We start from the raw sequence: 15,000 nt of genomic DNA on the forward strand, positions 1-15,000 counted from the left end.
GTTCTTACTAGTTCTACTATAGAAATACTGTATGTAGAGAGATGGTTCTTACTAGTTCTACTATAGAAATACTGTATGTAGAGAGATGGTTCTTACTAGTTCTACTATAGAAATACTGTATATAGAGAGATGGTTCTTACTAGTTCTACTATAGAAATATTGTATATATATATATAGAGATGGTTCTTACTAGTTCTACTATAGAAATACTGTATGTAGAGAGATGGTTCTTACTAGTTCTACTGTAGAAATACTGTGTATATATATATATAGAGAGAGAGAGATGGTTCTTACTAGTTCTACTATAGAAATACTGTATGTAGAGAGATGGTTCTTACTAGTTCTACTATAGAAATACTGTGTATATATAGAGAGATGGTTCTTACTAGTTCTACTATAGAAATACTGTGTGTATATAGAGAGATGGTTCTTGCTAGTTCTACTATAGAAATACTGTGTATATATATAGAGAGAGATGGCTCTTACTGTGCTGTCCCATGAGTTGATGCAGCTTGCTGAGGGGGTCCGGACTGTTTTCTGAGAGGGGCGAGGGCTGTGTGGGGAGGGGCCTCTGGGGCTGTGTGGGGAGGGGTATGTGGGGTTGTGTGGGTTGGGGGCTGTGGGGGTGTCTGGAGAGGGGGCTGTAAGGCTGTGTGGGGAGGGGGATGTGAGGTTGTATGGGTTGGGGGCCGTGGAGGTATGTGGGGGAGGGGGCTGTGGAGGTTCGTGGGGAGGGGGTTGTGGGGGTGTGTGGGAATGTGAGGCTGTGTGGGGAGGGGCTTGTGGGGGTGTGTGGGGATGGGCTTGGGGGTGAAGCTGCGGTAGCTGCAGACGAAGGAGGGCAGGATGGTGGGGTAGTTCATTCCTCCGTTCAGACGACCCAGGAGAGACGACCCCAGCCCAGGGGTCACAGAGGGGTCACGACAAGGGACAGGAAGTGACCTCATCTCCAGCTCCTCCCCACCTGTAGGAGACATTATGTTGATTTAATTAATGAATGTAAGTCAGACATCTTTTCACGGCAGGTAAAGACCTATTCAATTCATCCTGAACATTAGATTAAGGTAAAGACCTATTCAATTCATCATGAACATTAGATTCAGGTAAAGACCTAATCAATTCATCATGAACATTAGATTCAGGTAAAGACCTAATCAATTCATCATGAACATTAGATTCAGGTAAAGACCTATTCAATTCATCATGAACATTAGATTCAGGTAAAGACCTAATCAATTCATCATGAACATTAGATTCAGGTAAAGACCTAATCAATTCATCATGAACATTAGATTCAGGTAAAGACCTATTCAATTCATCATGAACATTAGATTCAGGTAAAGACCTAATCAATTCATCATGAACATTAGATTCAGGTAAAGACCTATTCAATTCATCATGAACATTAGATTCAGGTAAAGACCTAATCAATTCATCATGAACATTAGATTCATTCAGGCAAAGATCCACAGTCCTATTCCACCGTAGTATAATCCACAGTCCTATTCCACTGTAGTATAATCCACAGTCCTATTCCACCGTAGTATAATCCACAGCCCTATTCCACCGTAGTATAATCCACAGTCCTATTCCACATCACCGTAGTATAATCCACAGTCCTATTCCACCATAGTATAATCCACAGTCCTATTCCACCGTAGTATAATCCACAGTCCTATTCCACCGTAGTATAATCCACAGTCCTATTCCACACCACCGTAGTATAATCCACAGTCCTATTCCACCATAGTATAATCTACAGTCCTATTCCACCGTAGTATAATCCACAGTCCTATTCCACACCACCGTTGTATAATCCACAGTCCTATTCCACCGTAGTATAATCTACAGTCCTATTCCACCGTAGTATAATCCACAACCCTATTCCACACCACCGTAGTATAATCCACAGTCCTATTCTACCGTAGTATAATCCACAGTCCTACTCCACCGTAGTATAATCCACAACCCTATTCCACACCACCGTAGTATAATCCACAGTCCTATTCCACCGTAGTATAATCCACAGTCCTATTCCACATCACCTTAGTATAATCCACAGTCCTATTCCACCGTAGTATAATCCACAGTCCTATTCCACCTATTCCACAGTCCTATTCCACCGTAGTATAATCCACATTCCTATTCCACACCACCGTAGTATAATCCACAGCCCTATTCCACCGTAGTATAATCTACAGTCCTATTCCACTGTAGTATAATCCACCGTCCTATTCCACACCACCGTAGTATAATCCACAGCCCTATTCCACCATAGTATAATCCACAGTCCTATTCCACCGTAGTATAATCTACAGTCCTATTCCACCGTAGTAATAATTCCACCACAGTCCTATTCCACCGTAGTATAATCCACAGTCCTATTCCACACCGTAGTATAATCCACAGCCCTATTCCACCGTAGTATAATCCACAGTCCTATTCCACCGTAGTATAATCCACACCTATTAGTATAATCCACAGTCCTATTCCACCGTAGTATTCCACAGCCCTATTCCACCGTAGTATAATCCACAGTCCTATTCCACCGTAGTATAATCCACAGTCCTATTCCACACCACCGTAGTATAATCCACAGTCCTATTCCACCGTAGTATAACACAGCCCTATTCCACCGTAGTATAATCCACAGTCCTATTCTACACCACCGTAGTATAATCCACAGTCCTATTCCACCGTAGTATAATCCACAGCCCTATTCCACCGTAGTATAATCCACAGTCCTATTCCACCGTAGTATAATCCACAGTCCTATTCCACACCACCGTAGTATAATCCACAGCCCTATTCCACTGTAGTATAATCAACAGTCCTATTCCACCGTAGTATAATCCACAGTCCTATTCCACCAAAGTATAATCCACAGTCCTATTCCACCGTAGTATAATCCACAGCCCTATTCCACCGCAGTATAATCCACAGTCCTATTCCACATCACCGTAGTATAATCCACAGCCCTATTCCACCGTAGTATAATCCACAGTCCTATTCCACACCACCGTAGTATAATCCACAGTCCTATTCCACACCACCGTAGTATAATCCACAGTCCTATTCCACACCACCGTAGTATAATCCACAGTCCTATTCCACACCACCGTAGTATAATCCACAGTCCTATTCCACACCACCGTAGTATAATCCACAGTCCTATTCCACACCACCGTAGTATAATCCACAGTCCTATTCCACACCACCGTAGTATAATCCACAGTCCTATTCCACATCACCGTAGTATAATCTACAGTCCTATTCCACCGTAGTATAATCCACTGTCCTATTCTACATCACCGTAGTATAATCCACAGTCCTATTCCACTGTAGTATAATCCACAGCCCTATTCCACCGTAGTATAATCCACAGTCCTATTCCACCGTAGTATAATCCACAGCCCTATTCCACACCACCGTAGTATAATCCACAGTCATATTCCACTGTAATCCACAGTATAATCCACAGCCTATTCCACCGTAGTATAATCCACAGTCCTATTCCACCGTAGTATAATCCACAGTTCTATTCCACCGTAGTATAATCCACAGTCCTATTCCACTGTAGTATAATCCACAGCCCTATTCCACCGCAGTATAATCCACAGTCCTATTCCACCGCAGTATAATCCACAGTTCTATTCCACCGTAGTATAATCCACAGCCCTATTCCACCGTAGTATAATCCACAGTCCTATTCCACCGTAGTATAATCCACAGCCCTATTCCACCGTAGTATAATCCACAGCCCTATTCCACCGTAGTATAATCCACAGTTCTATTCCACCGTAGTATAATCCACAGTCCTATTCCACCGTAGTATAATCCACAGTCCTATTCCACCGTAGTATAATCCACAGTCCTATTCCACCGTAGTATAATCCACAGTCCTATTCCACCGTAGTATAATCCACAGCCCTATTCCACCGTAGTATAATCCACAGTCCTATTCCACACCACTGTAGTATAATCCACAGCCCTATTCCACCGTAGTATAATCCACAGTCCTATTCCACACCACTGTAGTATAATCCACAGTCCTATTCCACCGTAGTATAATCTAAAGTCCTATAGTCGTATAATCTCTTCGTGAAGATCCACGTCCATATTCCCTCTGTATTGCGCACGGCCACATTTGTACCCCGAGAACAATAATCTGGTCGTGTTGTTCCCCCGACAACATCGCAGCCAACGCCAGATCTCACAACGCCCGGTTAGGTATTTAACAACACATCTGACAGCCGTCTGACGTCTGACTGCACAGTTTGTTTGTTTACTGGTCTAGTCTACGAACCTGTTGCTACGGGGGTGTGTCCTCCGTTGCTGTGCCGACAGTGGTGGCGCTGGTGATGTTGCAGCAGGTTGTGTACAGGGCGGAGCCAGGGAGCGTTTCCGGATGTTCTGCGGCCGACCCCCGGACCACTTCCTCCTCCGTTAGGGTTCACCTTCTTACGACGCTTACTGACGCACATGTAAACAGGAAGCAGGACGAACTTTATTCACTTTTAAAACAGGAAGTTGAACTTATCCTGGGCTTTATTCACTATAACAAGTCAGCTAGAACAGGAAGTTGAACTTATCCTGGGCTTTATTCACTACAACGAGTCAGCTAGAACAGGAAGTTGAACTTATCCTGGGCTTTATTCACTACAACGAGTCAGCTAGAACAGGAAGTTGAACTTATCCTGGGCTTTATTCACTACAACGAGTCAGCTAGAACAGGAAGTTGAATTTATCCTGGGCTTTATTCACTACAACGAGTCAGCTAGAACAGGAAGTTGAACTTATCCTGGGCTTTATTCACTACAACGAGTCAGCTAGAACAGGAAGTTGAACTTATCCTGGGCTTTATTCACTACAACGAGTCAGCTAGAACAGGAAGTTGAACTTATCCTGGGCTTTATTCACTACAACGAGTCAGCTAGAACAGGAAGTTGAACTTATCCTGGGCTTTATTCACTACAACGAGTCAGCTAGAACAGGAAGTTGAACTTATCCTGGGCTTTATTCACTTTTACAACGAGTCAGCTAGAACAGGAAGTTATACAGCGCCTTCAGTATTCAGACCACTTGACTTATTCCATAATTTTTTACGTTACAGCCTTTTTCTAAAGTTAATTAAATTGTTTTCTTCCCCCTCATCAATCTACACACAATACCCCATAATGACATCACAATACCCCATAATGACATCACAATACCCCATAATGACATCACAATACCCCATAATGACAAAGCAAAAACAGGTTTGCTAATTTATAAAAACTAAAAACGTTTACATAAGTATTCAGACCCTCATTACTTTGTTGAAGCACCTTTGGCTTTGATTACAGCCTCGAGTCTTCTTGGGTATGACGCTACAATCTTGGCACACCTGTATTTGGGGAGTTTCTCCCATTCTTCTCTGCAGAGCCTCTCAAACTCTGTCAGGTTAGATGGGGAGCGTTGCTGCACAGCTATTTTCAGGTCTCTCCAGAGATGTTAGATCGGGTTCAAGTACGGGCCACTCAAGGACATTCAGAAACTTGTTCCAAAGCCACTCTTGTGTTTTCTTGGCTAAGTGCTTAGGGTTGTTGTCCTGTTGGAAGGGGTTTTCATCAAGGATGTCTCTGTGCTCCGTTCATTTTTGCCTCGATCTTGACTAGTCTCCCTGCCGCTGAAAAACATCCCCACAGCATGATTCTGCCACCACCATGCTTCACAGTGGGGATGGTGCCAGGTTTCCTCCAGACATGACGCTTGCATTCAGGCCATAGATTTCAATCTTGGTTTCATCAAACCAGAGAATCTTGTTTCTCATGGTCTGAGAGTCCTTTAGTTGCCTTTTGGCAAACTCCAAGTGGGCTGTCATGTGCCTTTTACTGAGGAGTGGCTTCCGTCTGGCCTAATTGGTGGAGTGCTGCAGAGATGGTTGTCCTTATGGAAGGTTCTCCTATCTCCACAGAGGTTCTCTGGAGCTCTGTCAGCGTGGCCATCGGGTTCTTGGTCACCTCCCTGACCAAGGCCCTTCTCCACCGATTGCTCAGTTTGGCCGGGCGGCCAGCTCTAGGAAGAGTCTTGGTGGTTCCAAACTTCTTCCATTTAAGAATGATGGAGGCCATTGTGTTCTTGGGGACCTTCAATGCTGCAGAAATGTTTTGGTACCCTTCCCCAGATCTGTGCCTTGACACAATCCTGTCTCTGAGCTCTACAGACAATTCCTTTAACCTCATGGCTTGGTTTTTGCTCTGACATGCACTGTCAACTGTGGGACCTTATATAGACAGGTGTGTGCCTTTACAAATCATGTACAATCAACTGAATTTACCACAGGTGGACTCCAATCAAGTTTCAGAAACATCTCAAGGACGATCAATGGAAACAGGAAGCACCTGAGCTCAATTTGAAGTCTCATAGCAAAAGGGTGTGAATACTTATGTAAATAAGGTATTATGGGGTATTGTGATGTCATTACGGGTATTGTGATGTCATTATGGGTTGTGATGTCGTGCTTCTACACCTGCATTGCTTGCTGTTTGGGGTTTTAGGCTGGGTTTCTGTACAGCACTTTGAGATATCAGCTGATGTACGAAGGGCTATATAAATAAATTTGATTTGATTTGATTTGATGATTATGGGGTATTGTGATATCATTATGGGGTATTGTGATGTCATTATGGTGTATTGTGATGTCATTATGGCGTACTGTGATGTCATTATGGGGTATTGTGATGTCATTATGGGGTATTGTGATGTCATTATGGGGTATTGTGATGTCATTATGGTGTATTGTGATGTCATTATGGCGTACTGTGATGTCATTATGGGGTATTGTGATGTCATTATGGTGTATTGTGATGTCATTATGGGGTATTGTGATGTCATTATGGGGTGTTGTGATGTCATTATGGCGTACTGTGATGTCATTATGGGGTATTGTGATGTCATTATGGGGTATTGTGATGTCATTATGGGGTATTGTGTGTAGATTGCTAACAGATTTTTTTTTATTTTATCCATTTTATAATAAGGCTGTAATTTAAACAAAATGTGCAAAAATTCAAGGGGTCTGAAAACTTTCCGAAGGCTCTGTATAGAATAGGTAGTCGTGTAAATACATATTTGAAAACTAAAAAGACTTTCAAAAATAAGTTGAAATAATAATAATGAATGTGTTGTCGTCGTTGTCGTCCTACCTGTGCCAGGTTGTGTACATGCGCTGTACTCGTCGGATCAGTTTACGGTAGAGGTGTGAAACGTATCTCAGCATCTCTTCGTAGCAGGATCCCGGTTCGCTGTAGCTGGCCAGAGTACTGTCGTTGGACATGTAACGCGCTCGCTGCTCGCGCATCAACGCGTTCTCACGCTGCTTCGTCTCCGCAAACTGGGTCGCTATGACTACCAGGCACAGGTTGATCATGAAGAAAGAGCCCACCTGACGGAGAGAGGGAGGGAGGGAGGGGGAGAGAGAGAGAGAGGAGAGAGAGAGAGAGAGAGAGACAGAGAGGGAGGGAGGGAGGGAGGGAGGGAGGGAGGGATGGAGGGAGGGACAGAGAGAGAGAGAGAGAGAGAGAGAGAGTGAGGGAGGGAGGGACGACCAAGAATGTACACAGCGTTAGAGAGAGTAAAGACGATGGGAAAACTACTATAGCGAGACGTACTTCACTAATCATAAATTGGAAAACCCACCGACACAGGGCCAAGCAGAAACATACACACATTCTATACTGTACTCTGATTCTATACTGTACTCTGTGTCAGTGTCTGTCTCATTCTATACTGTACTCTGATTCTATACTGTACTCTGTGTCAGTGTCTGTCTCATTCTATACTGTACTCTGATTCTATACTGTACTCTGTGTCAGTGTCTGTCTCATTCTATACTGTACTCTGTATCAGTGTCTGTCTGATTCTATACTGTACTCTGATTCTATACTGAACTGATTCTATACTGTACTCTGATTCTATACTGTACTCTGATTCTATACTGAACTCTGATTCTATACTGTACCCTGATTCTATACTGTACCCTGATTCTATACTGTACCCTGATTCTATACTGTACTCTGTATCAGTGTCTGTCTCATTCTATACTGTACTCTGATTCTATACTGTACTCTGATTCTATACTGTACTCTGATTCTACACTGTAGTCTGATTCTATACTGATCTCTGATTCTATACTGTACCCTGATTCTATACTGTAGTCTGATTCTATACTGAACTCTGATTCTATACTGTAGTCTGATTCTATACTGAACTCTGATTCTATACTGTACTCTGATTCTATACTGTACCCTGATTCTATACTGTACCCTGATTCTATACTGTAGTCTGATTCTATACTGAACTCTGATTCTATACTGTAGTCTGATTCTATACTGAACTCTGATTCTATACTGTACTCTGATTCTATACTGTACCCTAATTCTATACTGTACTCTGTATCAGTGTCTGTCTCATTCTATACTGTACCCTGATTCTATACTGTACTCTGATTCTATACTGAACTCTGATTCTATACTGTACTCTGATTCTATACTGTGCTCTGATTCTATACTGTACCCTGATTCTATACTGTACTCTGATTCTATACTGAACTCTGATTCTATACTGTACTCAGATTCTATACTGAACTCTGATTCTATACTGTACTCTGATTCTATACTGTGCTCTGATTCTATACTGAACTCTGATTCTATACTGTACCCAGATTCTATACTGTACTCAGATTCTATACTGTAGTATGTATCAGTGTCTGTCTGATTCTATACTGTAGTATGTATCAGTGTCTGTCTGATTCTATACTGTAGTATGTATCAGTGTCTGTCTGATTCTATACTGTACTCTGATTCTATACTGTGCTCTGTATAGGCGTCTGTGTGATTCAGACTCTGCCTGACAAGCACCCTCTTCCTCCTCCACCCTACTTCAAAGTGCTGTAGAGAAACTAGGTCACCGCCAAGCTGCAGAAGGAGAGGAGAAGGACAGACGGCTGGGGTTGAACCCAAGTCCTCTGTATTAGCCTGCTGAACTAAAGCCTAGGCATCAACTAGGAGAGATGAAAAGTCCACAGGGCTATAGCCGAGCAGTGTAACATATATATATATATATATATATATATATATATATATATATATATATATATATATATATATATATATATATATGTACAGTATTCAGCAGTATAAAATATATATATACACTCACTATGATGAGGAATATAAAATATATATATATACTCACTATGATGAGGAATATAAAATATATAAAATTGTAGAAGGAGTGAGCATCCATAACGTAGTACATGATGTCCACCCAGCCTTCCAGGGTTATCACCTAGAGAGAGGGGGAGGGAGAGGGAGGGGAGAGAGAGAGAGAGAGAGGGGGGGAGAGAGAGAGAAGGAAAGAGAGAGAGAGAAGGAGAGAGAGAGAAGGAGAGAGAGAGAGAAGGAGAGAGAGAGGGAGAGAGGATGTGAGACAGGGAAAGATTGTAGAGAGAGGGATCGGGAGAGGGGGTAGGAGAGAGACAGAGAGAGAGGGAGAGGGGGAGTTAGAGGGAAGGGGAGAGAGGGAGAGAAAGAGAAACAGAGAGGATGGGGATTGTTATAGAGACATGAAAGCAGTACTCAGCAGACCTGCTAATACACAGACCACAGGAACATATTTTTTATTTAACCCTTAGGTTACCAGGTAAGTTGACTGAGAACACATTTTCATTTACAACAACGACCTGGGGAATAGTCACAGGGGAGAGGAGGGGGGGAGGACTGAGCCAATTGTAAACTGGATACATTCTGAAGGCCCTGGGGAATAGTCACAGGGGAGAGGAGGGGGGGAGGACTGAGCCAATTGTAAGGTAGCATACAGACATGCTGCAGTCACACCTCAACCCCCCTTATCCCCGATGAAACGACCCTTTCAGACACTCCTCAACCCCCCTTATCCCCGATGAAACGACCCCTTCAGACACTCCTCAACCCCATTTATTCCTGTTGAAACGACCCCTTCAGACACTCCTCAACCCCCTTATCCCTGTTGAAACGACCCCTTCAGTCACATCTCAACCCCCTTATCCCTGTTGAAATGACCCCTTCAGTCACATCTCAACCCCCTTATCCCTGTTGAAACGACCCCTTCAGTCACACCTCAACCCCCTTATCCCTGTTGAAATGACCCCTTCAGACACTCCTCAACCCCCTTATCCCTGTTGAAACGACCCCTTCAGACACTCCTCAACCCCCTTATCCCTGTTGAAACGACTGTTGCAGTCACTCCTCAACTCCCCTTATCCTCGTTGAAATGACTCTCTGCACCAGATTAACAGAAGTTGCTGCCATGTCCTTTAGGATGACCGAGCACACACATACAAACAACACACACACACACGCACACACACACACACACACACACACACACACACACACACACACACACACACACACACACACACACACACACGCATAAATGCAAAGTCCCAGTAGGTCAGCTGCAGCTCTTCTGAAACTAGGCTGGGTATTTACCAGGCTCTGAGTGATGAGGTTATCCATGCTAGGCTGTAGCTGGGTATATACCAGGCTCTGAGTGATGAGGTTATCCATGCTAGGCTGTAGCTGGGTATATACCAGGCTCTGAGTGATGAGGTTATCCATGCTAGGCTGGGTATATACCTGGCTCTGAGTGATGAGGTTATCCATGCTAGGCTGTAGCTGGGTATATACCAGGCTCTGAGTGATGAGGTTATCCATGCTAGGCTGGGTATATACCTGGCTCTGAGTGATGAGGTTATCCATGCTAGGCTGGGTATATACCTGGCTCTGAGTGATGAGAATATCCATGCTAGGCTGGCTATATACCTGGCTCTGAGTGATGAGGTTATCCATGCTAGGCTGGGTATATACCTGGCTCTGAGTGATGAGGTTATCCATGCTATGCTGGGTATATACCTGGCTCTGAGTGATGAGGTTACCCATGCTAGGCTGGGTATTTACCAGGCTCTGAGTGATGAGGTTATCCATGCTAGGCTGTAGCTGGGTATTTACCAGGCTCTGAGTGATGAGGTTACCCATGCTAGGCTGGGTATATACCTGGCTCTGAGTGATGAGGTTATCCATGCTAGGCTGGGTATATACCTGGCTCTGAGTGATGAGGTTATCCATGCTATGCTGGGTATATACCTGGCTCTGAGTGATGAGGTTACCCATGCTAGGCTGGGTATTTACCAGGCTCTGAGTGATGAGGTTATCCATGCTAGGCTGTAGCTGGGTATTTACCAGGCTCTGAGTGATGAGGTTACCCATGCTAGGCTGGGTATATACCTGGCTCTGAGTGATGAGGTTATCCATGCTAGGCTGGGTATATACCTGGCTCTGAGTGATGAGGTTATCCATGCTATGCTGGGTATATACCTGGCTCTGAGTGATGAGGTTACCCATGCTAGGCTGGGTATTTACCAGGCTCTGAGTGATGAGGTTATCCATGCTAGGCTGTAGCTGGATATTTACCAGGCTCTGAGTGATGAGGTTACCCATGCTAGGCTGGGTATATACCTGGCTCTGAGTGATGAGGTTATCCATGCTAGGCTGGGTATATACCTGGCTCTGAGTGATGAGGTTACCCATGCTAGGCTATAGCTGGGTATTTACCTGGCTCTGAGTGATGAGGTTATCCATGCTAGGCTGTAGCTGGGTATATACCTGGCTCTGAGTGATGAGGTTACCCATGCTATGCTGGGTATATACCTGGCTCTGAGTGATGAGGTTATCCATGCTAGGCTGGGTATTTACCAGGCTCTGAGTGATGAGGTTATCCATGCTAGGCTGTAGCTGGGTATATACCTGGCTCTGAGTGATGAGGTTACCCATGCTATAGCTGGCTATATACCTGGCTCTGAGTGATGAGGTTACCCATGCTAGGCTGGGTATATACCTGGCTCTGAGTGATGAGGTTACCCATGCTAGGCTATAGCTGGGTATATACCTGCCTCTGAGTGATGAGGTTATCCATGCTAGGCTATAGCTGGGTATATACCTGTCTCTGAGTGATGAGGTTATCCATGCTCAGGAAGGCCACCAAAAAATTCAGAGATTTCCATACCCAACTATAACATCTTCCGTCAAGATAGATCTGCCAAAGGGGAGGAGTTGCAGTCTACTGCAGAGATAGCCTGCAAAGTAATGTCATACTTTCCAGGTCCATACCCAAACAGTTCGAACTACTAATTTTGAAAATTACTCTCTCCAGAAATAAGTCTCTCACTGTTGCCGCCTGCTACCGACCCCCTCAGCTCCCAGCTGTGCCCTGGACACCATTTGTGAATTGATCGCCCCCCATCTAGCCTCAGAGTTTGTTCTGTTAGGTGACCTAAACTGGGATATGCTTAACACCCCGCCAGTCCTACAATCTAAGCTAGATGCCCTCAATCTCACACAAATCATCAAGGAACCCACCAGGTACAACCCTAACTCTGTAAACAAGGGCACCCTCATAGACGTCATCCTGACCAACTGGCCCTCCAAATACACCTGCGCTGTCTTCAACCAGGATCTCAGCGATCACTGCCTCATTGCCTGTATCCGCTACGGAGCCGCAGTCAAACGACCACCCCTCATCACGGTCAAACGCTCCCTAAAACACTTCTGTGAGCAGGCCTTTCTAATCGACCTGGCCCGGGTATCCTGGAAGGACATTGACCTCAGTTGAGGATGCCTGGTCATTCTTTAAAAGTAACTTCCTCACCATTTTAGATAAGCATGCTCCGTTCAAAAAATGCAGAACTAAGAACAGATACAGTCCTTGGTTCACCCCAGACCTGACTGCCCTCGAACAGCACAAAAACATCCTGTGGCGGACTGCAATAGCATCGAATAGTCCCCGTGATATGCAACTGTTCAGGGAAGTCTGGAACCAATACACGCAGTCAGTCAGGAAAGCTAAGGCCAGCTTCTTCAGGCAGAAGTTTGCATCCTGTAGCTCCAACTCCAAAAAGTTCTGGGACACTGTGAAGTCCATGGAGAACAAGAGCACCTCCTCCCAGCTGCCCACTGCACTGAGGCTAGGTAACACGGTCACCACCGATAAATCCATGATTATCGAAAACTTCAATAAGCATTTCTCAACGGCTGGCCATGTCTTCCGCCTGGCTACTCCAACCTCGGCCAACATTTACCAAAATCCAGATAGCAGATGTTCTGAAAGAGCTGCAAAACCTGGACCCGTACAAATCAGCTGGGCTTGACAATCTGGACCCCTATTTCTGAAACTATCCCCCGCCATTGTCGCAACCCCTATTACCAGCCTGTTCAACATCTCTTTCATATTGTCTGAGATCCCCAAGGATTGGAAAGCTGCCACAGTCATCCCCCTCTTCAAAGGGGGAGACACCCTGGACCCAAACTGTTACAGACCTATATCCATCCTGCCCTGCCTATCTAAGGTCTTCGAAAGCCAAGTCAACAAACAGGTCACTGACCATCTCGAATCCCACCGTACCTTCTCCGCTGTGCAATCTTGCTTCCGAGCCGGTCACGGGTGCACCTCAGCCACACTCAAGGTACTAAACGATATCATATCCGCCATCGATAAAAGACAGTACTGTGCAGCTGTCTTCATCGACCTTGCCAAGGCTTTCGACTCTGTCAATCACCATATTCTCATCGGCAGACTCAGTAGCCTCGGTTTTTCGGATGACTGCCTTGCCTGGTTCACCAATTACTTTGCAGACAGAGTTCAGTGTGTCAAATCGGAGGGCATGCTGTCCGGTCCTCTGGCAGTCTCTATGGGGGTGCCACAGGGTTCAATTCTCGGGCCGACTCTTTTCTCTGTGTATATCAATGATGTTGCTCTTGCTGCGGGCGATTCCCTGATCCACCCCTACGCAGACAACACCATTCTATATACTTTCGGCCCGTCATTGGACACTGTGCTATCTAACCTCCAAACAAGCTTCAATGCCATACAACACTCCTTCCGTGGCCTCCAACTGCTCTTAAACGCTAGTAAAACCAAATGCATGCTTTTCAACCGATCGCTGCCTGCACCCGCATGCCCGACTAGCATCACCACCCTGGATGGTTCCGACCTTGAATATGTGGACATCTATAAGTACCTAGGTGTCTGGCTAGACTGCAAACTCTCCTTCCAGACTCATATCAAACATCTCCAATCAAAAATCAAATCAAGCATCGGCTTTCTATTCTGCAACAAAGCCTCCTTCACTCACGCCGCCAAGCTTACCCTAGTAAAACTGACTATCCTACCAATCGTCGACTTCGGCGATGTCATCTACAAAATGGCTTCCAACACTCTACTCAGCAAACTGGATGCAGTATATCACAGTGCCATCCGTTTTGTCACTAAAGCACCTTATACCACCCACCACTGCGACTTGTATGCTCTAGTCGGCTGGCCCTCGCTACATATTCGTCGCCAGACCCACTGGCTCCAGGTCATCTACAAGTCCATGCTAGGTAAAGCTCCGCCTTATCTCAGTTCACTGGTCACGATGGCAACACCCATCCGTAGCACGCGCTCCAGCAGGTGTATCTCACTGATCATCCCTAAAGCCAACACCTCATTTGGCCGCCTTTCGTTCCAGTACTCTGCTGCCTGTGACTGGAACGAATTGCAAAAATCGCTGAAGTTGGAGACTTTTATCTCCCTCACCAACTTCAAACATCAGCTATCTGAGCAGCTAACCGATCGCTGCAGCTGTACATAGTCTATTGGTAAATAGCCCACCCATTTTCACCTACCTCATCCCCATACTGTTTTTATTTATTTACTTTTCTGCTCTTTTGCACACCAATATCTCTACCTGTACATGACCATCTGATCATTTATCACTCCAGTATTAATCTGCAAAATTGTAACTATTCGTCTACCTCCTCATGCCTTTTGCACACATTGTATATAGACTCCCCCTTTGTTTTCTACTGTGTTATTGACTTATTAATTGTTTATTCCATGTGTAACTCTGTGTTGTCTGCTCACACTGCTATGCTTTATCTT

General features: G+C 44.8%; 1 protein-coding gene across 1 annotated transcript in view; it reads right to left on the minus strand.

Annotated features, from left to right (window-relative positions):
* Window positions 1-15,000, minus strand: part of LOC121845138 (voltage-dependent T-type calcium channel subunit alpha-1H-like) — a gene marked incomplete at its 5' end in the record, with an annotated part of 117,814 nt that overhangs the window by 77,623 nt on the left and 25,191 nt on the right. The window contains 5 exon segments of the mRNA XM_042315882.1: window positions 487-649; window positions 732-964; window positions 4,307-4,473; window positions 7,188-7,426; window positions 9,238-9,330. Coding sequence (XP_042171816.1) covers window positions 487-649; window positions 732-964; window positions 4,307-4,473; window positions 7,188-7,426; window positions 9,238-9,330 — 895 coding nt within the window.

This window comes from Oncorhynchus tshawytscha, unplaced genomic scaffold (assembly GCF_018296145.1).
Source record: "Oncorhynchus tshawytscha isolate Ot180627B unplaced genomic scaffold, Otsh_v2.0 Un_contig_1256_pilon_pilon, whole genome shotgun sequence".
NCBI classification, from domain to species: domain Eukaryota; kingdom Metazoa; phylum Chordata; class Actinopteri; order Salmoniformes; family Salmonidae; genus Oncorhynchus; species Oncorhynchus tshawytscha.